The sequence below is a fragment of the Aphis gossypii genome, chromosome 2 (genome assembly GCF_020184175.1).
Source record: "Aphis gossypii isolate Hap1 chromosome 2, ASM2018417v2, whole genome shotgun sequence".
NCBI lineage: Eukaryota > Metazoa > Arthropoda > Insecta > Hemiptera > Aphididae > Aphis > Aphis gossypii.
The window spans coordinates 19,856,423-19,879,666 of NC_065531.1; the positions used below are offsets into that span (position 1 = coordinate 19,856,423).

Consider the following 23,244-nt stretch of genomic DNA (forward strand, 5'->3'; position numbering starts at 1 on the left):
AAAATGTATTTTTTCCAATTAAATGTTTATAGAATAATTTATGTGTATATAATATATAATACATATTATGTTCACCTATTTATATAACACTTGTAAAAACACATACTATTAAAAATGTTTTATATTTATGTACAAAATACCTAGTCTTAAAATTATTTTGGTAAATTTACACTTGTTACATTAATTATTCTTGTTGGATTTTTTTGAACTCTTTATGGCCTTAGCTTTTTCTTTTTGTTTCTCAGCAGTTGGTGAGTTTCCAGTGAAAAACGAGGTTATCATTTCAGACATTTCAGGCATATCATGTTTTAAGTTGGTTAATTGTTCCATTTCCTATAAAATATTTAAGTGTAAAAATATATTTATTTAATAGCTTATATAAGTGAACAAAAAATTAAACCTTTTTAGTTTCTGGGTCATTCATTAACTTTGGCAAAACTAATATTGCAAGAAGGGGCAACACCATCGTCAAAACCTAAACATAAAACAAGTATTTATTTAAAATAAAAGTAACTAACATCTACTTAAAATAAATTCACTAAGATTTACCATTGAATTGAAAAGAAAATCTGTGACTTTCCATTGTTCTCTAGTATAAAAGTACTTGGCAGGCATATAGTTAACAAACTCCAAAGGATAAGGCATCTGATGTACATGTGATGATTGAATGTAATTCACTTTGCGGGCGCGGTATTTGCCCTTTGAATTAATTTCCACTCTAATTGGTTCATAGACATAATTTGGATTGACTACTTCAACAATGTACGATCCTGAAGGTACTTTAGAAATAAGAAAAGAACCATTTTTCCTGCAAAATATTATTAAATTGTTATTTATTTAACAAAACAAAAAAGTATAAATTAGTAAAAGTAGGGAAATAATAAACATTATATAAATTGAGTGAATAACACGAAATATCTTTCTGAATTAATATTCTATTGAACACTATTATGATAGTAATTACATTACATTACATCATACACAGTTATCTTTCAAATGAAATCAAAAAATCACAAGTTATGTAATTAATGGGTACTGGATATTATATTGTACTAAGTACATGCTTACAATTGGTAGCATATAAATTATAATATCAAAATTGAAACATTTAATACTAAGTCCAAATTCCAAAATATTTTTTTTTTATATTAACTACACATTGAAAATATATTTTAATGATATATACCTTAATTATTTTAAGCTATAGTACTACACAAAATATTTTTACCTAAGAAAACCAACTGCTTCACCTCCTTTAAGTTGTATAACAGTTTCAGCCAACCAGGAAGTTGTCAAATTAGGCAGCATAACAGTACCTTCTATGTCATAAAGTTCTCGGTTCGATTCTGATTGTCCATTGGCATTAGGCAAACTTACCAATATGATCGATATCAAAACAATACAAACTCTAAATGAAATAAAAATCATATTTACTAAAGACTAAGGAATTAGAATTTTAATATTATTTATTGATTTAAATATAATATATATGTAGGTAAGTGCATTTATAACTTATTAAAAGTTAAAACATACAATTCATGTTATCTATCTGAGATAGTGATATAAGTAAGATCTGCTGAATGTTATCAGTGTTATCACTTACAAATCGTTCGAATAAGAAACTTCTTTGACATTTTTTCAAATAATATTTTCTTATCAATTAATGCCGGTAATAGATAATATTTTATATGTGTGAAAATTAAAAATTAATATCACAAAATTAAATATGAAATTTTATTTATTCTGTATTTCTTTGTAAATATTTTCTATAATATTTAATATCAGGTATCAAATAATAATACATTTTGCTTTTTGTATTAATTATTTAATATATTATACATATAATTTAAAGTATACTGTATATATTTATAGTAGTACTTGATTAAATACATAGGTAATTTAGATATTTTAATTGTAAACATGAATAAAGAAAATACAGACGAAAAAAGCAAAGATTTAGATTTATGGATGGTAACTATAAAATCTTTTTATAGTAAATAAGAATTTGAATAAGTACATATTATATATGATTTGTATTTTTTAAATATTTGGTTTATTAGATTCATAGTTAGTAATTTCTAACATAACATTTTAACAAGAATATTTGTTCCAGATACGTCCATGTGAAATGTATAATAATGAGTATGGTGAATGTACTTCTATATCATCAAGATTACATCAGATGTTTGTTCATGGAAGTACAGTAGATTGCAATCATTGGCATGAAGACTATATTAATTGTTTAAAATGGAAAAAAGACAAAAATATTCAAGCAGCTGTAATGATTTTTAAGAATATAATCTCTTACATGTTAACATTAAAAATAATACTGATAATTTGTTATTATTAAAGGAAACCCTGGTTAATAGTGAAAAAATGAAGAGAAATAATAGATGGAAAACATTTTATGCAAATAATGTATGGGAGAATAGAACTAGTCCACCAGAAAATTGGAATGATCCATTACCAAATTATATAGCCCAACGACGACAAAATTCAACACTAGGAGATGAATTGGATAAAACTGAAAATAAATCATTCTGTTCAATAATGTAAAATTTGTATACAAATATTTTATTGTTATCATATTATTTAGTAGTCGAGGTTTTTGTTTAAAAACCAATTGTTGGAAATAAATTAGTATTCTATCAATTATGTCATTTAAGACGCTTTAATATACTTTAAAATCTGTAAAATATTTTTATGTAATTTAAATATTGCACTACTATTTTGCTGAAAAAAATTTTAGATGTTCTTACTTTGACCCTAGGTGTATCAATACACCTTTCTCTGACCATTCTAGTTCAACAAAGATGTAAAATAATTATATGTAAAAAAAAAATAGTATGTTTTATGTACAGGCATGTTTATTAACTGTGTATACTTCACTATAATACCTGTCATTTTTTGTCTAAGTTAGATTATGGATTTTTTTTTCTATTAATTAATTGTTGGGGAATGTCTATGGATATTACTATCCCACTGTTGCTTTTGGTTATTTATAGTTTATACAAAAGTTTACAATATGAAACTGGCATAAGGAAATATTGACAAGTCTCTCACCAAATACCTTACAAAAATGCAATATTATAAATATGAAAAAAATACTTTTTTTTGTAAATATTATTTGAGTCAACAGGACTTACAAAATTTGTTTGTATAACGAGTAAACCTAGAGTCCCAATAACTTCTAACTTAAACATCAAAAAGCTAAACTTTAAAAGTAACATTGAAGTATCAAGTATTTTTTTCATCAATGGCTTAAGAATAACTATTTTGTTACTGAGGATGCTTGATATTTTGTTATAAGGTGAGCAGTTTAATAAGGAATATTTGCTCCAGGTGGCAAATTGAAAATTTAATCTTTTTCAAAAAATTAGATGTTTGTTACAACAATTATTAATAAATAATTTGTTTCCATTAACAATATTTTAATACTATGACATAATTATTTATAGTTATATAAAATTATAGAAATGTTTAAATGTCTAATTTCATCAAAATTTGAATTTAGAATTTATACAAAGATTATTCGAGCATATTTTAAAGTTTCAAAAGATTTATTTATGAGGTACATTGTTGTACATTTTCGATCTACAAATTGACTACAAAAATTTAATTAAATATTGTACATTTTTTAATACAAAAATACAAAATGATCCATCAACTAGAGTAAAATTTGATATTATCGTTGTAGTGGTAATCTGGTAAATATGTAAATAGATAATGTTTATCAAGTTGGTTGTTATCAAATTGTTTTGTCTGTGTTTTAATTTATAAGTAAAAACAAAAATATGTTTTTAACTTTTTAAACGGCAATATTTAAATTTTGAAATACCTACTTATTTTTTCATTATTAATTTAAATGTTTTGATAACTTTACAAAATGAATACAAGCATTACAAAATCGTATTGGAATGATATTGTCTTAGCTTTTCCTATATTATCGAAAAATGAGAAGGTTAGTCTAATTGTAATAAAATTATAAAATGCAATTAATACTATATTTTAAAGTTTTATTTGTTTTAAATGTAGAAATTCAACAACATTTTCTTATGCTCGTTTACCTAGTAAATTTTTAGAACTCGTTATTAGTGTAACAAAATACATATTGCAATAAATATTATTTAAGAATTCTAAACTTTATATTAACAGACTTATTTATTTTACAGAATTCTGAAAAATGTGATGATGAACAATTTCTTGCAATAAAAAAAACTATAGTAGAAAATAAACTCATAAGTTTTGTTCATGGAATGGTAACACATAAAATAAAACAAGATTTAATGTCTAAAATTAATGATTTTTGGCTTTATTTTATGCCCTATGATGTTGTTGAATTAAGTTATCTTTTACCAAGCGATGATGTATCTGGAGATTTTAGTGGTTTTGAAAAATTTAAATGCGCAGTTGATGAATTATTTAATTTAGCCCAATCATACGTTGAAACAATAAATCGCCTACAGATGTTATTTGAAAACAATAAAATAAATTTGCTAAAAAATTTGAATGCTCAAATTTGTGCTCTATTACATTCTACACTCCCTAGCGATTATAATAAAATAATCTATCAATTTTATAGAGTTGCATTAAGAGTCTTTACCAAAGAGGATATGGTTGGAGGTATTTTACTTATAATTATTAAATTTTCTAAAATATTTAAAGATATTGTACTTTTATTTATAAAATACTATAAATTCAATTAATTATTTAAATGGGGTATATTTTTAGTTACAAAATACATTACTTATCTTTGAAATGTTTTTAGATAAAAAAAATACATCTAAAGATGGAACATTTAATTGCATTGGTTGCTCTGCCGAAATAATTTCTTGTAAATGTGATTACATATTGGAATCATTCCATTTAACTAACTGGTAAGTATGATATTATGTACAGTTCGTTCATGCTAAGAAAAGAAATATCACTTAACATTTCAGTTGGATGACCTTATATTGCAATGGAGTTTTCAGGGAATGAAAGGGAGTGCTGAAATATACATTTTTAGGCAAATTTCAATCTTTTAACCCTTTTGGTACTCGCATTTGTGTTGCTACTTACTTTTTTTAATTAGCATCACCATTTATTTTTTACAAATCTGGGTAGAGAATTTTTAAAACAATTTTTGTATAAATAGATTTTTTTATTACAAAATTAGATTTAACGTTTAAATTTAATATTTTTTATTATTGATATAATTTTAACTATGTTAATTATGATCAATTTATACTCAAAAATTTAAATAATGTTATCAAACTGGATTAATTGGTTGTACATCTCATCGTGAACATGCTGCATTGATATATTTATAATTTTTAATTTCTTTAGTTAACTATAAAGATAAATAAACTATATTTATAGTGGTGTATTGGTCTTATTCTGTGATTATCTAAAGGAATGTTTACAAAATATTCTTTTAGTATTTCAAACATTCAAATTATTCAATCAAAAACAATTTATCCTAGGATTGGATAAAAATCATATAATATATTAGGTATTCAATTTTTTTTTTTTTTGTAAGTAATTAGTACATTGCATTATAAATTTATGTAATTCCTATTTCAAATTAATTCTACATTTTCTTTTTATAGATTTTTTTCAAACACAATTTTTTTTTTATGATCTGCTACATCTTTGTTGGTTACCCTTTTGAAAAGTTCTATTATTCTTAATATTTTCACAACTCAATTTGATGTAATTTAATATTGTCAGTTGTCACATATGCTGAGGCTAATTTATGTCATTTACTAATTTTATTAATGGATAATAACTTTTTAGTATTACAATTAAACTAATTATTTTGTTTTATCATTTTGTATACTTCACAATACAACCTAATAACAAATATTATGATACGTAATGTATTTTATAACAAATTGAACCGTTTATAAAATTAGGTACATTTTATCATACTTATGTTATGAATACTTTTATAGACTTTTAACTTTATGAGTAGGATATGTGTTTATTGTAGAGGTGCGTGTGTGGTACAGAACAACCATTTTGCATCATCAGATATCTAATATGGTTGTACATTAGCATAGGTTAATAGATACCATTATTTGGGCTTACCGAATTAGTGTAAAAAATTATAAAATTACCAAATAATGGGTTTTGTGAATTCAAAATTTATAATTTATCTTAAAACAATTTTGATACATTTCTTGAAGATTTTAATAACTGTTAATTTTTAATAATATGTATATAAGAAAAATAAATCATGCTTAAGCAAATATTTTTGTATTGTTAATTTAATTACATATTTATCATTTATAAAAAAAGATAGGTATAAAATATAAAGTAATATGTTATATATTATGATCTTAGTATTAATTTTAATGTGATTTATATTTCATTTGTATGTTTTTCAATATCCATTATCTTAAAATAGATTTAATTTTTATAGGCAATTGATCACTATTGGCATTTTAGAACCATTAGCTGGTGACGTGATAATGGATTTAATACATCAAACAATTGAATCTGAAGTTCAAGATACAACCAAAGACAATTTTGGAGAACACCATATATCAGATTTAGAAAATGTATGTATGTTAATTTTATATTTTACATTGTGTCATCTGAATGTGTTTGTTTATTTTAGTGGATAGATAAAAATGTTTATAACTGGGTGAAATATATATACATACCAAAACATAGCAAAATAACAAATATAGCAGACATTAATTTAGCAATATTTATGAGGAAACTTAAGCACCTACTTTATGAGTCATATACTAGAACAAGGATTGATCAATTATTTAACATTATAATTGGTAAACTATTTTGTAGTTAATATTAAAATGAATAATTTTAAACATATTATGATGTTTGTAGAATATCCCGATTCAGAACCAGCAGTTATTGATTTATCATTTACATTGCATAAGACTGATTTTAAACCTGAACTATGTAAGAAATTACAAAATGCTTTACATAGTAGATTATTGCATCCAGCTGTGAATACCATTGATATTATAACCGCTTATACTGCTGCAATAAAAGTATTAAGAAAAATTGATCCTTGTGGGGCACTTTTGCAAGAAGTTACTCAGCCAATTCGGTAAAAATTAATCATTTAATTAATATCTTTATTCATTATAGTTTTTACAAGAATTATATTATAGTGCTTATTTGCGAAGTCGGAAAGATACAGTTCGATGCGTAATGACCACTCTTACAGAAGAAGGTCATTATCTCACTGATGAACTAGTGAGAAATGAAAATGTTTTAGATGAAGATGATGTTTGTGAAGAAGAAAGTATGGTAGAATGGGCTAAATGGACGCCAGATCCAGTAGATGCTAATCCTTGTAAGTTTTTTGTTTGTTGTTATAAATATATTGTATTAAGAGGCCGTCACACTAAAAGTGAAACGCATACAACGTCCGAGAGAACGCGCTGTTAGGTGTTTTCGTGATCCGCAAGCACGCGACGTTTTAACCACGCCCACTACTGGTAGTCGGCGGCCAGCCGAGGATTATGCCTATTCGGGAGCGGTGTTTATTATTATTTGAACCTTCGTCTAAGACGGATCGCGCGTAAATATACACGTAAATGGGTAAATGCAGCTGTAATATTTTTAATACCCGCGGGTACCGATGTGATTTGTATTTATAATACATTATTAGATATTTACTTCATGAAATATTTATAATAAAGTAAATAATAACTAATTTATAGCAATAACCTAAATTAATATTACCTAAATATCTAAATATTAGTTTTGTAATATTTAAATGTATTGCGTATATTTTACATTATACATTATTCGTGAACATGCTACAACTTACAAATTTTTTTGGTAATTCAAAGAAAAATAGAATATTGAGCATAATAACCTGTACCTACTTAAACACACTTAAAAATACATATTTAATCATTTTATAATCTAATATTTAATTACCATACAAAATAGTAAAAAACAAATATTTCTTTAACCTTTTTTCAAATGTATTATATTTATAAACATATAACATAAAGGTAATAATTGCATTTTTCATGTACATTTAATATGAAATAAAATTTTTTATCATTAAATAATTAAATAAAATATACAAATTTAAAACAATACTTTTAATACTAAATAAATAATAAATTAAATTAAATACATTATTTCTGTATGGCTTTAAAGTGTTTAAACAGAATCTTGACTCAAGCTCGGGTACACTTTTTTGCTATTTTTAATTGAATAGCGAACATGTTTTGTGTCTAGCGAGTCTTGATCAAAATTTTGATTTTTTTTGTGTGTCTTTAACATTAAATAATGGGTAATACTAGAAAAAATTCCTGCCAACAGTTTTGCACTCCACCCAAAGGTTTTGTATAAAATAGTAATATTAATCCCCGTATCCACTAGTGTTAATATTAATTTTACAATAAAAAATATCCCCATCAGTCCCGAAACAAAAGTACCAATAGTTGTAAACCATCCCCAAAGTTGATGTAATTTATTTTCGACCATGTTGCTTATTGTCTGTTCGTCAATAAGATATTTATATTGCAGACCTTGGTTAGTCGTATCATATCCCATAGATTGTCTTATTAAATTATTTGTAGCAGCACTCACTTCTTGTGGAAACAATATATGTTGCTGAAAAGCTTTCATTGTGTCTTGTGTGTATATACCAGCATTCATAAGCGATTCTGGACTTTTGTACGACCACGTCCAGGTTGTAGCCGGTTTGAGCTTTTGTGGTTTTTTTATTTCTTGTATATTGGGTACAATACCAAACCAGTCTCCGTCCAAATTGAAGCCAGGTGGAAGTAGTATATTACAATCAATTTGAGTTCCAAATTGTTGCAATATGTGCGTTTTGGGGGCCATGAAAAACGTTTTGTTGTTATATAAAACTGGTAGTTCATTAAAACATACATTTTTTCTCGATATTTCAACATTTACCTTTTTACATTTTATTAAATATATTATTTCGCCTGTTTTCACTGCAGTAAAACCTGGTCCTTCGCCCATAAGATACGAAAAGTCGGAAATGCTCGAAGAGGCTAGTGTAAGCTTTTGTTGTAATATTTTTCGTTCGAGATCACACTGTTTTTTAATTATGTCATTATACAATGATGTTATCGTAGATTTAAAGAAGTTTTCAACATAAACAAATTTTGTATTAACGTAGGCTAACAAATCAGTGTTTTGCGGAGAAATTGTTTATTACTTAATTTCTTGATTACTAAGTATAGATTCGTCCACTGTTAAGTTATGTAAATTTTCTTCAGTATTCCAATAATTATTTGCATTACCCTCCGGATCATTTATTTTTCTAATTTTTTTTTAAAAAAAAATTGATATAATATATACAAAAATCGTTGGAGTTCTCATATACATTCAAATTTATATAATCAGAGTTTTAATTTAAATTATTAAACATTTTTAATTTACCTAATTGTTTCCCTTGATGTGCATGGTAGTTGATTGTCAGCACCTAAGAAAAAAGGTGCCTCAACAGATTTTACGAGCTCTGGATTTTGACTTTAAAAAATATATAAAAATATTGTATTATATAAATATTTATACTGCTGCATGCGATTATGTAATACATTTTCCGTATATTATTTAAATATTAAGTTATTATAGTTTACCAAATTTAATAGCTATATAATTTAGCAAAAGTTTACCTAATTGTTTCCCTTGATGTGCATGGTAGTTGATTGTCATCACCCAAGAAAAAAGGTTTCACAACAGATTCTACGACCTCTGGATTGGGACTTAATTAAAAACAATGTATTGTTATAACTGATATTACGTTATTATTTATACATATTTTATATTTTAATCATTTAATATTTTACTTACTTGGTTTTGTTTTGAATTCCTAGAAAATTCATCACTCGATTACTCAATTTCTTTTTAGTTGATAACTTTTTCGATGGTTGACGAGTACGTTTTTTAAGTTGATCCATTTTAACGTTAAATAAAAAAAAATTAAACCACAATAAAAATTCAATTAGAATGTAAGTTGTTACTGGTGTGGACAGTTTTACAGAATGACAATAATTTTGATGTCTTCCCATTTTGATATGCACTATTATCGTTGATCATAATATTTAATTATATAATTACCTTATACTAGTTATACTAATGAATAATGCGAGTAATAAAATAATAATAATTTAATTATCACAAATAGGTACTTACTTTTATACTATATCTAATGGAGAAATGATAGTAGATATAATATTTATAATATAATATATTAGATATTAAAACTATCTTGAACAAATTATGGTCATTACTCATTAGTGTTGAGAATTTTAATTATTGACGTATTATACATATATACATTTATTTAGATTTAGTAAGAGCAAACAAAAGTTTCTACCAATATATGTCATACTGTCGCCTTTTTACTTGATAATAACCGAATGTTTACATATATTAAATAGGTATAAAAATTTTATACTACAACACCCATAGACTATAGTAGATTAATTCTAGTTTTATATGAAAAATACTTTGACCACATATTTTCTACTGATGATTAGTGTAATCATGTGGATATCAATAAATACTTACATAGTAATCTCAATACGTTTATACACAGTTATATATTATTTAGGGTATTATATACTATGTAGGTACTATGTACTACATGCTAGCAATTAGTTTTTGATTCAACTATTTCAATAAAATCATTAAATTGCTGTATGCATTTATGTTTAGTTTACAAAAATCTGTATTTAATATAAAAATATTTTATAATAAATTAAAATATTTATATTTTAATTCCACGGCATTCTTTTAAAAAAGCCCTGCAAAAGTTATCAACAATGATTTTTTTCAGGAGTAAACGACATATTTCTTTTGTATACACTTATACTCAGTTAAATTAAAACATTTTCATATTTTAAACCTAACCACTAATTATATTGAAAAATTTCCTACAGTTTGAAAAAAAAAATTGTCGAGATCGTACATTTTTCAGCTGAGTTTTGGCAACTTTATGATACTTTGTGGTTTCAACATGTGTTTAGTTTATTAGAATATGAATTTGAATTATTATATCGAAATAATTCAAATAATATTCATGGGCCATATTATTATTTTCCTTATCGATACTCTGGGTATTTATAAAACGCGCGCGGCTAGATAACCGGTTTCGATCTAGGTGAGGTACCGCTGCATATGCGCGAAGTGTGGGGGAATGAGTACAGTTTTAGAACAGTGCCGCAGTTGTTTCGATAGCAGCACACGACGGCCGTAAAATCATAATTTTTTTACAACAAACATGGTTTTTTGATTCCAATAGTACTCAAGTCTCATTAGTCGTAGAAACATGATTTTGGTACCAAATTAAACGTGAGAAGTTGTACTAAAAACTGTTGGAACAGAATTTTGATATCTCAATTTGCTGATTTTATATAATTTTTTAAAAATTTCAAAATTTTAACAAATTTCAAATATAAATAAAATCGGTTTGAAAACAAATTTCAAAAATTTGTTCCAACAGTTTTTAGTACAACTTCTCACGTTTAATTTGATACAAAAATCATGTTTCTACGACTAATGAGACTTGAGTACTATTGGAATCAAAAAACCATGTTTTACGGTCGATTTTTTCCTAGTGTGACGGCCTCTTAATTTAAATATTTTTAGCTAAATCTTCTAAACGTTTCCGCAATTCGGATACTGTATCAATGCTTGTCGATATTTATGGTACACGAGAACTATTTGTTAATGAATACAGAGCTTTATTAGCTGATCGTCTACTTACACAGTTTATGGATAATATAGGTGATGAGATAAGATACTTAGAGTTACTAAAATTGAGGCAAGTTAAATTATACCTAATAATAATTCAAAAATATATATCTTATAAATTAACAAATAATACATTTATACTTTATAGATTTGGAGATTCATTGTTGCATTCATGTTCTGTAATGTTAAAAGATGTATATGACTCTAAACGCATTAATCATCATTTATATTCTGATCCAACTTCAAATCTATCATCTAATAATTTAAATAATAAACTTGAGTTTCCAGTTAAAGCTATAATTGTATCTAATCAATTTTGGCCTAATTTCAAAGATAATTTTAATGTAGAGCTACCTTCAGTTATTCAAGAACATTTGGATAACTATACAAAAGCGTTTGAGTCATTCAAAGTTAGTATATTTGGTAACGTATTACACAATTAACTATTAATTAGGTGATAATATTGTGATGTATTATTACAAAAGTCTAGAACAAATCAAAATTGCTGTAAAATATTTTTCATAGGGTAATAGAACTTTAAATTGGAAGCCTAATCTTGGAATCATCAATATAGATTTAGTGTTAAAAGATAAAACATTAAATTTTACTGTTTCACCAATTCATGCTACAATTATATGGCACTTCCAAGAGCAAGGTATGTTAAGTAATGTTTGTTAAATTTAATTTAATAATAAGTAGATTGACCGTCTATTAACAAAAATGAGTAGTTTATTTTTTTAAAAACAATGAGATGAACCCTATTTTAATAATAGGTAGAGATATAGCAAATACATGTATAGTATCATACTATTGTGGTATAATTCTACATCAGCGGACATTTTAAATTACTTTATTTTGACAGTATTCATATAACGTGATTTTTAGTTATAAAGTTACCAAAATTCTTTATATGTATTTGAAAATAATAATATTAATGCTCAATAATTCAATTTTTACTATATGTATATGATAAAAGAAATATTCAAATATTTGAATTTTAAATGTGATTATAACTTATAACAAACTCAAATTGCTTAATAAATGTGTTATAGTTATAAAAACGTATATATGATTGTAATAAATTCTGTACATATGAACAATGAAGTATAAAAATTGAGACAACTTACAACAGTTTATCTATTTTTCTTTTGATTTTTTTTTTATTACTATGTATGAATGTATTTCAATAAATAAAATAATTAAAAATTAATTAACCAAAATAATAATTATTGTTATTAGAGGAATGGACTATTAATGACTTAAGTATAAAAATGCGTGTACCAGCAACAACCTTAAGACGTCGCATAGGATTCTGGCAAAACCAAGTAATATTTTTACCATATTAATCATTAATGTATTATTAATTAAAATAATTTTTATAGGGTTTGTTAAGAGAAAAGTCATTTGACTCCTTTATTTTTGTGGAAGATGGTATTCCAACTACAAGCATATCAGGAAAAGGTAATCGAACAAGTTTTGTTGGTCGTAATTCCGAATTTGTTTATGGTGACGATGATGATGAAATGGAAAGTGCTGTGGCATCTGCTCAAGATCAAAGAGAAGAAGAATTACAGGTACTTATTTTTTTTTTTTAAACATAAAAATATTGTTCAATTTAAAATGAACTGATAAATCTTTAGAGATTTCTATATTACATTAATAAAAATTATCATAATCGTTCATAATAAATATTTATTATTTTATGAATATAGGTGTTCTGGTCATATATTGTTGGTATGTTGACAAATCTGGATTCATTACCATTAGATAGAATCCATCAAATGTTGAAGATGTTTGCTACTCAAGGAACTGGTGTAGATTGTAGCCTTACACAACTTCGTCTTTTCCTTGATGAAAAAGTCAAACAACATCTTTTGATTTTTACAGGAGGTCGATATAAACTATCTAAATAGAATAATTTTTATGTTAAGTCTGTTTATTATAAGTAAAATTAAAAAAAATTTTATTCTAAAAAAAGTTATTTTATTTTTTGTATAAGGTTTTCAACTATTGGTATAAACCAGTATTTCTCAAACTTTTTCTCTACCGGACTCCTTAAAGATAGTAAAAATGATTGGTGACCCCCTCAATAAAAATATAATTTTCATTTTTGTATATACTATATAGTATGGGTAATGGGTATAGTATTGACAATTTACATTCGCAGACTCCCTCTAGTACAGTAGTACACATGCGAACCCCTAGGGGTTCGTGGACCACAGTTTGGAAACGATGATAAAGACTATAGACATTAACTGCTCATTAACGTGATTGAACTGAATTTATTAATTGTGAAACTGATTATCGTGATTATTGATGATCCATTGTTAGGGCTTGAGTTGGTAATTTATATTATAGTGCAGATTGGATCTGCGCCAGGACAAATCCCAACGTCTCAAATTACATATTTTGACAACAAAAGTACATTATTATAATTTTAATTTAATTTAAACCTATTTTTATAAATATAATTGATAATAATATATTTAATAACATCTAAATATGTGTAATATAGATATCATTTTTATTATTTTATTTAAACTTAGTTTTTACAATATTGATTACAAAAATTATTTTACCTAAAAGTCAATAACAAATTTAAAAATTATATAATTATTTTAACAAGTCAGGGATTTTTAGTTACTTTGACTTGTCATTTAATAGTACCATATTTGTATGGTTAATTTTAATGAATTAAATTGTGATTTAAGTCAATATGTGAACTGTACCCCACAGATGTCAGATATATATAATAAACTTAAGCATGAACCAAGATATATCTTAGTTCGTGGTCATACCCAAAGTGTAACGTATACAACGGCTAAGAGAACCACTGTTAGGTGTTTTCGCGATCCGCAAGCATGCGTCGTTTAAGTCACACCCACTACTCGTAGCCAGCTCGGTGCGTGCTCGTAAAAAATTATTATCTGCTGCAGAGTAAGATGGTTCTTCGGTGGAAATGTGATCGTTGTCTAAAGGCATTAGTATTTCAGACTTTTTGACAATTGATACTGATAAACATTCAATATCGATTAACCATTCACCTATTGTATCTTCAGTATTCCTATTCTGCGACAGTGCAATAGAGGCATGTTAACAAGCAAGTACCATTTTAGACTGTAAAAATCAGAAGGTCCATGTTAAATTATAAATTTATTTATATTTTATTTATCCAATTTTTTAAACATACCAATGCTTAAAATCAAGAGGTTTCATACTTCTCAACTTCATTCAAGTCATCACCACATTGTGTACTAACATCAGCTCTTTCCACTGGAAGTCTAGGATACACTGTACCTATTTCACACTGAATACCAACATCTTGTGTTTTACTTAATAATTGTACTCCAAAATCAGGTAGATCATTTAAACAATTATTTTTATTATTTGAAGTAAATGGATCAATTTTTTCTTTAGGTGCCGTAGAACTTTGAAAACTAGATTGGAATTAACTATCATGTGTGGAGTGCGGTGTATGTGTATTTACAGGCTTACATTTAATTGTTGGTTTTTGAATTCTGGGCTGGAATAAAATGATTTAGAAAAGATTTAATTGATTTTTTTTTATGTTGAAAAATAATAACTAACCAAATTTTTTGATGGTACAGCATTGGGTTTAAGTTTTCGTTGATATTTAGGAGAATACTCTAACATTCTTTGGAATTTGGATCAATGGTTTTTCATAATCAGGTGAATCAAAATGTAATGAGCATACTCATGCTATAATGTTTACATACATTTTAAGTAAATTAAAATAATTATATAATTAAAAACCAAATTAATCTATAGTTATTAATTACTCTGTATCCATGTAGGAGTGTACCTAATATAAAACCAATTATATAAATGTTATATGTTTGCCTAATAAATAACCCCGGAAAAATAATCCCCAAAATCCCAAAGTTGTTCGCTTTAATAAATGAAACTACCGACTAAATTTCATACTCAATAGCTTCAGCGGTCCAGCTAGTCTACTAACCTAACCTAGGACAAGTCATTATTTTATATATAGAGATTTATATCTATTTTATATTTTATCTATTAATATTCAATTGTACAAAGGTATGTCATACATTTTGTATTTTTTTTAAGCAATGACATGATACCAATATTTAGATTAATTTGCAATTTGGTTATTTTTTCACGGTACCGTCGGTACCAATGTACCATGTTATATATACACGACAATCCTTAGTTTACTAACCAGAAGAAATTTCAATTTTTTCAGACATAACACTAAGTTCAATCCACAATTCTTGCAAATATTCTTCCTTAGGAAAACGATGAAGAATTGATTAAATTTCGGCAATTTTTGATGTACGACTGCCACTCGTACAACTTTTTACTACGCACACAGGTATTATAAAAAATATAAATAAAAAAACAACAAACAATGACAATACCAAACAATGATTATATTATAATATTTTCCACATTTCCATAACTCTACATTATGAATTATAATCACTATAAATATGCAGCAGTAATAACAAATAACAATAGTATAATATATTTATAGAAAATGTTCAACTCAATACAATAATACAATATAATATTATTATAATACAATAAGAATTCCCGCTAAATAGTATTTCAAATTGTAGGACCAGCCGACGTCATTTTTCAAGTGATAACAATGAATGCGCGTAACAACCGAATATCGTCAGAGTTGCTGTCATACCATATTATTTAGCTATGAATGACACAATGTTCCGTAAAAAAATGATACAGAAATTTACAAAGTCCGAAGATTGAATACGTTTTCAAAGTTCAAAACTTAAATACAAAAATAAAAGTTTCTAATGTTTCTATGAATTTTTAGGCTTTTAGCACAAATCTAATTCAAAGTTCAAATGCATGTGGTATATAAATTATAAACAGATTTGAGCCTATCTACCTATATTTCATAATCAATGATTATATTTATCAATTTAGTTAATTAAATAATTATTTAATTTGTCATTAAATTATTCTACTGAAATTGCAATAAACAATACCTTACGTCATTTTAATTTCTTACATTTATTTTTTAATTTTCTTATTTGATAATTATAATACTATAGGTTATTTTTCAAGTTATACATTTCTAGAATTCACCTATGTTTCACATTTCTAGGCAACATTTTGAATACATCAGTTGAGTATAATAGGTATATAATATGTATTTATTAAACTCATTGCTGGTTGCTGAAAAAACTAAAAATCATGACTCATCTTTAGATAGTTAATGAATGTATTAATAGGTTAAATAAGGCAAAAGTAAATAGGTATAATTACTATAGGTTATTTTTTATTTTTATTTTGGTAATTAAAATAACGTAAGGTATTATTTATTGCAATTTCAGTAGAATAATTTAATGACAAATTAAGTAATTATTTAATTAACTAAATTGATAAATATAATCATTGATTATAAAATATAGGTAGATAGGTTCAAATCTGTTTATAATTTATATACCACATGCATTTGAACTTTGAATTAGATTTGTGCTAAAAGCCTAAAAATTCATAGAAACATTAGAAACTTTTATTTTTGTATTTAAGTTTTGAACATTGAAAACGTATTCAATCTTCGGACTTTGTAAATTTCTGTATCATTTTTTTACGGAACATTGTGTCATTCATAGCTAAATAATATGGTATGACAGCAACTCTGACGATATTCGGTTGTTACGCCTTACGCGCATTCATTGTTATCACTTGAAAAATGACGTCGGCTGGTCCTACAATTTGAAATACTATTTAGCGGGAATTCTTATTGTATTATAATAATACATTGTATTGAGTTGAAGACGTATTCAATCTTCGGACTTAGTGAATTTCTGCATCATTTTTTTACGGAACATTGTGTCATCTTGGTTTTTTGTTCTATGCAAACTGTTGTTGAATACTAAGTATGTAGATCCATTGTCTGCAAATTGCATCATTAGTGTTATACATCTTCCTGCATAATCCACACTGTAAATCATAGAAATTATTGATTATATATTAGGGTTTGAGACTGTATTTGGTTAATTTGAATGTACAATATATTGACAATATCTATAGGTACTTAAATAGTTAATATATAATAAGATACAAAAACAATACAATATATATATTATATTCACGATCAAAGATAGTATATTAGTGTGATACTAAGTACCTACACTTTCTTTAATTAGCTACATCTATTTATCAGAACATTCAGAACTATCAAATGACAAGTTATAAGCGTCAGTTGTATTCTCTCGGCGGAATATCTTCCTGACTCTTGTATAGCCTTAAATGTACACTTTTCCCCCAATATTTTCATATTTTTCTACCAATTAAGTCTTCAATAAAATAACATTCAATTAATTGTTATCTACCTACTATTATATTTTTAGATAGGTATTAGACTTTTATTAGGAAAAATGTATTTGTGACTTTAATTCTCTAGCATTTTGTAAGGGGTGAATTTTAAAGACTTGTGACCCTAATGTTTTGTCTTACAATTACCTAGGTCCTTATAACGCTATAAAATAATAACAAAACATTCATTTTTAAAATTATCTACCAATGTAAAAACAGGAATAATATGAATTTATCATCCCATATTATGAGAAATTGCAGCAGACGCAGATTCAAGTGGCGATAACCGTCTCTAAAGACCAGTGAATTCTGGTATGTCTGTTTTCGGCAAGAAAATTAATATTAATAAATAATAAACCTAGCCTAGTATAAAATGTTTTATTTGTTTTAAAACTACAGGCTATAGAATTTCGTTTTAACGTTTAATACTTTGTTATACATCTATACTTAAATCAAACTCGGGCTATAATTGTATCCAAAACTCTCCCTCCCTTATATATACTTTTTGGATCCACGCTTGCATTGCGATAATAAAAGTAATACCATTTCACACAATGAACGATAAAAATGTTGGTATTTAATACAATTATATATTTATCTGATTTTAAAAGAGTGGCATTATAATTATATACTGACTTTTGTTTGGCTTTTAGTATGTCCAGTAAATCCTCTTGCTCGTCTTTAGTCCATTCGCCAATATCATTAGGTGATAAATTTAACAACATCGATGTATTCGTTGGTCCCATACACGCGGTCACAATTCGCAAATTAGGGTACTTCATTTTCTACATGTAATTGTTCATAATATTACCTAACTATTTCTAGCATAAGGTTAAAATATAGACTTATGGTAAGTGAAATAATTAAATCTAAAAATTACGCTACATCGATAAGTACTTACTTATATTTAAAAAAAATTGCCAATGGCCATGCAGCCCGATGCAGGGTGCGAAATTTCAATTTCTTACACTTATAAGAGGGTGAAAATATTCCAAAAGTCCAAACATACGCATTATAATTAGGAAGGTAATATTTTGGGGGTACCTTTTTCACAGGATAATTATTTTTAAAACAAATTCGATAATATTTTCGATTTTTAGCAGAACAAAGGAAGTATTTATTTTAAATTTATCTGTTTTTTGTGTATATCTTAAGATACTTTTTATGGTATAAGAAACACGGTTGGTACTTTGGGGGATCAAAAGCGAAGTTTTCAAATTCAAATAACAGAAAAAACCAAGAATTTATATACAAAACTAAATTAAATAAAAATTGATTATTTTTTTTATTATCTTGTAATTTAATTACGAATAATCATTTATTTAATTTAAAATTGAATATTTTAATTTGTAAAAAGGTATTACATTTTTAATATTATTCATAATTAAACGTATAAAATTGAATACTTGGATGGTTCTTCGTAAACTGATATCATATAGTTCGTTAAGTTTATGAATAAAGCTTGATCATCATTATAGATAGTTAAAACTTAAAGATAATTCTTGTGAAATTAATACATTATTGATATTTTATGTAGCAAATATATTTAGTGTTATTAATATATACCTATATAACCATAGGTGAAATGATTATATATACCTTCGTGATAAATATAACATGATATTATAAATAGAATACTTACACTGAATGCTAATGTGGCACTCCGAACAGCAGCTTTAGTACCACTGAATATCGGTAGCTGAGGCAGAGGTTTAATAGCGTATATGGCGGATAAGTTCACGATCACTCCTCCAGGCCTTTTACACGTTTGCATTAGATCTATTCCTAACTGCGTGCTTAAGATTAAGGCTTTCTGTAGGAAATGATGTTAATAATCAAAATTGGTGCCAATATATGACTATTATGTATATAATTATAACAATAAAATTAACAACTCACAGATCACAAGTATATATAATAGATTATATTATAACAATAACAATATATATATAGTTTTTGTTTATTTCAGACACTTCATTATAGAATTTGACAAGAACTATTGGAAATTTCAAAATATAGGTAATTATTATGATACCCGTGGTGAAAAATAAAGATGAAAATTAGAAGGTAGAATATATCTAATCAAGGACTTGAAAGAACTTGCAGAATAGAGAAAAGAAAAAACTCACCTAACCTCACGTTAAATCGGAGGAGATAAGTGGTTGTATAGCAGTAACCCTAAAATGCTTATAAAATGCCTAAGAAAAAGATTTACCTAGCTGATTTTGTGACTTATGATTTATGTTTAAATAGCTTACACGAAGATTTTGATAAAAAAAACAATTTACCACATTGGTATCGACCATTCGTCTCCACATGGACGATTCGTTCAGAATAGCTGCACTGTTCACTAAAATGTCCAAGCCACCCATATTTGTGGCAGTGTAATCGAATAGTTCTGGAATTATAAAAAGAGATTTAGTTCATCTCAAAAGTTTAAAGTTTAAACATTGTGGTGGGACAAAGATTGTTTTTATGCGGTGAGCCAAAGGGAAGGCAACAATTATTAAATTAGAGCTAGCATAGTCATATAATATATACTCGCTATTGGTTGGAGGCAGTTGTCCCTTTCACTTTGAAGATTATGTATAATTATAGAATCTTATAATAAAAAATTATTTATTTATTTAATCTCGATTATGATATCTTAAGAACCACGAACCATGTTGAATTTAACTTCAAATACCTAATATATTAATTCTAGTAGTTACATTAAAAAATTCTTTTAGTGTTTGTTTAGACAATAATTAAAACGTATTTACTGCTTCAAATAATATTTTATAATTTAGATAGATATTAATAGAGAATATTGATACTTACATAATATATTGTCTCTGTCTCAAAAATAAAGTAAAATAAAATGGCAAATTTGTTTTAAATAAAACCCATTTTGTATAATTATTTTTAATATTTAATTAATTAATTAAATTTAAAGGTAAGAACATTTTATCTCTCGTCGATTTTTACAGGTTTTTTTTAAAATTTTTAAGTGTGTTATAAATATGTGAAACACTTAAAGTATAAACAATAAACATACTATTAACTCATTTAAGAATCAAAAAACTGACGAAAAAAGAAATAGTAAACTTTCCTCCCTACCAACGCTACCCGCACAAATTTTTCTGGGGAAGCAAAAGAACAATACACTTACCATAAATAAAATATAAGACATCGGAAGTTTAAACAAATTATTATTATTATTACCTAACTGGGCGAGGTGTCCGTGGTCCTTCTCACCCCCCTGATGACTATTTTTCTCTTGAATTAATTCATAAGATATTATATCATTAAAATAATTAATAAATCAAAAATTGAGTGTGAAACCTATTAATATAACTACCTATACTGTTATTCATACTATACTAATATTAAATCATATTATAATGTAAACATATTTTGTATTTTCAAGTCTAAAAATCTCCATAGATATTATATATATAAATTTTTACATTACATATTAGATACATTTTTGGGCTGGATACGTCATTTTTAAACAATAACTATAATATTAGAATAATTATTATACCGTTATACGGATTAATCATTATTTAGTTGTTTTGATTATTTTAAGAACGATTACGTTTTTTCGTGTAGTCTATTTTGCGTTACCTTTACAATGGCAACCCAAATATTAATAAATAAATATTATTTTGTTAACTAAGTAGTATAATTATACATTTATACCCCTATATCATTCGTGTATCGTGTATGATGGTGTGTTATGTATACACCATAACCACATGTCCACATAAGTACATCTAACATATTGCAGATATATCACTATAGGTACCTTTCAACCCTTCCTTAGAAGTGACGTCTGTCGGTACGTATACGGCCTTCTGGTAGCCATCGTCTTTGTCGCTGCACATGTCCGTTAGGATTTTGAGCGCTTTTCCCCCTTCCTGGACGTCCCGGCCACTGATAATCACTCGCGATGTCCCGTTTTGGATCAGATCCTTGGCCACGGCCAGCCCAATGCCTTTGGTACCACCGGTGATTACAGCCACTTTTCCTGCCAGGTCCATGTATCGGCGACACCCGAAAAACGATGGATTTTCTGGTTTCGACGGTCTATGTAATAATTTTTATAGATATAGGTACGTTATTATTTGACACCATATACTAAACACTGTTAAATTGAATGCCAGTATGATTAACTACGACCAAAACTTTTTTTTACGGTTTCAACTAAAATAATTAAAATAGTATATAAAATTGTTTACATTTTATTTAAAAATGTATTATATAATATTATATTGTATGTATATTTAAAACTCAATTACAATATGATAAGCGTAAATACACAAGGAAATATACATTATGTGCAGTGTAGTGTGTACACTATAATATATTCGAATTAAAATCATAAATGTATAGTATATTATACATTTAACAGGTAAGCCTTTAAATACACTGGTAAGTAGTGATTTGACATTTATAAGCGTATACACGCACCTGGATAAATCTTCAATGACTTTTTTCAAAACAGATTTATTATTAGTTTGATCATCATCCGGGCTACTTTCTGGTGTTTTAGAATCTTCTCCATTGCGATTATCACTTTGAAAGAATTTGACGATACTACCAACTTTAAATCTTTAAAGCAAACATAAATATTTTATTCCTTTTTTTAAATACTTGCTTATAAGTTATGAGTAACATCATTTGAATAAGGTAAGTTATTACCTAGTTATTACTATAAAAGTTTAATAGATAAAGATATTAAAGATAAAATAATATGACTATTATACAGCAATTCATAATTATAAAATAATATGAAACAAAAATGAGGGTTTTTTAAATCCAGTTAAGATTATCGTAATAATACGCCATTAAAGCAAATTATAAATAAATTAATAATCTACCTACATACCTAATTATTATTTTTTTTTATTAGACTCAAGAAGTTCTGAAAAATACAGGTACCTACACTATAGAACAAAAGTATTATATTGTTTATGTACCTGTCAAACTTCAAATTGAACATTTTGTCTAATGCTAATCTTCGGAAAGCCATTTTCACTTACGTGTATAATTATTAATTTTAATAATCAATATTCATCAATATACAATACAATCAAAAACTTGTGATGAATAATTACTGAGAACAATAAATTAATGTTTAATTATTTATTGTAGTATAGTTACCTAGGAAATAATATGATTAAATATTAAACTTATATTTATAAAAAATGCTAA

General features: G+C 26.1%; 5 protein-coding genes across 11 annotated transcripts; 2 read left to right on the forward strand and 3 right to left on the reverse strand.

The window, feature by feature from the left end:
- Nucleotides 1-18: 18 nt before the first annotated feature.
- LOC114129558 (ER membrane protein complex subunit 7 homolog) lies at nt 19-1,532 on the reverse strand. Its single transcript, XM_027994331.2, has 4 exons — nt 1,229-1,532; nt 550-808; nt 401-475; nt 19-333 (listed from the first exon to the last, which is right to left on the reverse strand). The coding sequence occupies exons 1-4, from the start codon at nt 1,426-1,428 to the stop codon at nt 181-183; spliced, it is 687 nt and encodes a 228-aa protein (XP_027850132.1). The 5' UTR covers nt 1,429-1,532; the 3' UTR covers nt 19-180.
- Nucleotides 1,533-1,731: 199 nt separating this feature from the next.
- Nucleotides 1,732-2,698, forward strand: LOC114129562 (UPF0545 protein C22orf39 homolog). The gene is made up of 3 exons (XM_027994339.2): nt 1,732-1,971; nt 2,114-2,278; nt 2,353-2,698. Exons 1-3 carry the CDS (start codon nt 1,921-1,923, stop codon nt 2,554-2,556), a joined length of 420 nt encoding a protein of 139 aa, XP_027850140.2. The 5' UTR covers nt 1,732-1,920; the 3' UTR covers nt 2,557-2,698.
- A 1,080-nt stretch (nt 2,699-3,778) lies between these two features.
- Nucleotides 3,779-13,689, forward strand: LOC114129584 (anaphase-promoting complex subunit 2). The gene is made up of 13 exons (XM_027994375.2): nt 3,779-3,961; nt 4,173-4,623; nt 4,769-4,877; nt 6,407-6,545; nt 6,605-6,776; nt 6,838-7,063; nt 7,128-7,312; nt 11,608-11,782; nt 11,861-12,122; nt 12,238-12,367; nt 12,952-13,037; nt 13,095-13,286; nt 13,425-13,689. Exons 1-13 carry the CDS (start codon nt 3,887-3,889, stop codon nt 13,623-13,625), a joined length of 2,403 nt encoding a protein of 800 aa, XP_027850176.2. The 5' UTR covers nt 3,779-3,886; the 3' UTR covers nt 13,626-13,689.
- Nucleotides 7,323-10,271, reverse strand: LOC126550078 (uncharacterized). 7 transcript variants are annotated; one of them, XM_050200990.1, is made up of 4 exons: nt 9,808-10,267; nt 9,630-9,719; nt 9,394-9,483; nt 7,323-7,485 (listed from the first exon to the last, which is right to left on the reverse strand). In XM_050200990.1, exons 1-4 carry the CDS (start codon nt 10,023-10,025, stop codon nt 7,452-7,454), a joined length of 432 nt encoding a protein of 143 aa, XP_050056947.1. In that variant the 5' UTR covers nt 10,026-10,267; the 3' UTR covers nt 7,323-7,451. The 7 variants fall into 7 exon arrangements, with proteins under 7 accessions (XP_050056947.1, XP_050056946.1, XP_050056948.1 ...); XM_050200989.1 differs by lacking the exon at nt 7,323-7,485 and adding an exon at nt 8,108-9,274 and having other exon boundaries at nt 9,808-10,266; XM_050200985.1 differs by lacking the exon at nt 7,323-7,485 and adding an exon at nt 8,109-9,274 and having other exon boundaries at nt 9,808-10,264.
- A 2,344-nt stretch (nt 13,690-16,033) lies between the features above and the next one.
- On the reverse strand, nt 16,034-23,172 carry LOC126550228 (uncharacterized oxidoreductase SAS2370-like). The gene is made up of 7 exons (XM_050201347.1): nt 23,010-23,172; nt 22,501-22,641; nt 21,836-22,116; nt 20,334-20,443; nt 19,688-19,858; nt 18,682-18,830; nt 16,034-17,670 (listed from the first exon to the last, which is right to left on the reverse strand). Exons 1-7 carry the CDS (start codon nt 23,060-23,062, stop codon nt 17,511-17,513), a joined length of 1,065 nt encoding a protein of 354 aa, XP_050057304.1. The 5' UTR covers nt 23,063-23,172; the 3' UTR covers nt 16,034-17,510.
- Between the last annotated feature and the right edge of the window lie 72 nt (nt 23,173-23,244).

Excerpts from the sequence above, each read along its gene's own strand:
- LOC114129558 (XM_027994331.2), bottom strand. The coding sequence starts at position 1,428 with ATGATTTTTATTTCATTTAGAGTTTGTATTGTTTTGATATCGATCATA. Across the intron at positions 476-549 it reads ATTTTCTTTTCAATTCAATG|GTTTTGACGATGGTGTTGCC; the intron begins GTAAATCTTAGT and ends TTTTATGTTTAG. Across the intron at positions 334-400 it reads ATGACCCAGAAACTAAAAAG|GAAATGGAACAATTAACCAA; the intron begins GTTTAATTTTTT and ends AATATTTTATAG.
- LOC126550078 (XM_050200988.1), bottom strand. The coding sequence starts at position 8,970 with ATGGGCGAAGGACCAGGTTTTACTGCAGTGAAAACAGGCGAAATAATA.
- LOC114129562 (XM_027994339.2), top strand. The coding sequence starts at position 1,921 with ATGAATAAAGAAAATACAGACGAAAAAAGCAAAGATTTAGATTTATGG. Across the intron at positions 1,972-2,113 it reads AAGATTTAGATTTATGGATG|ATACGTCCATGTGAAATGTA; the intron begins GTAACTATAAAA and ends TATTTGTTCCAG. Across the intron at positions 2,279-2,352 it reads ACAAAAATATTCAAGCAGCT|GAAACCCTGGTTAATAGTGA; the intron begins GTAATGATTTTT and ends TTATTATTAAAG.
- LOC114129584 (XM_027994375.2), top strand. The coding sequence starts at position 3,887 with ATGAATACAAGCATTACAAAATCGTATTGGAATGATATTGTCTTAGCT. Across the intron at positions 12,368-12,951 it reads ATGGCACTTCCAAGAGCAAG|AGGAATGGACTATTAATGAC; the intron begins GTATGTTAAGTA and ends TATTGTTATTAG. Across the intron at positions 13,038-13,094 it reads TAGGATTCTGGCAAAACCAA|GGTTTGTTAAGAGAAAAGTC; the intron begins GTAATATTTTTA and ends TAATTTTTATAG.
- LOC126550228 (XM_050201347.1), bottom strand. The coding sequence starts at position 23,062 with ATGGCTTTCCGAAGATTAGCATTAGACAAAATGTTCAATTTGAAGTTT. Across the intron at positions 22,642-23,009 it reads TTCAATTTGAAGTTTGACAG|ATTTAAAGTTGGTAGTATCG; the intron begins GTACATAAACAA and ends TTTGCTTTAAAG. Across the intron at positions 22,117-22,500 it reads GTCATTGAAGATTTATCCAG|ACCGTCGAAACCAGAAAATC; the intron begins GTGCGTGTATAC and ends ATTATTACATAG.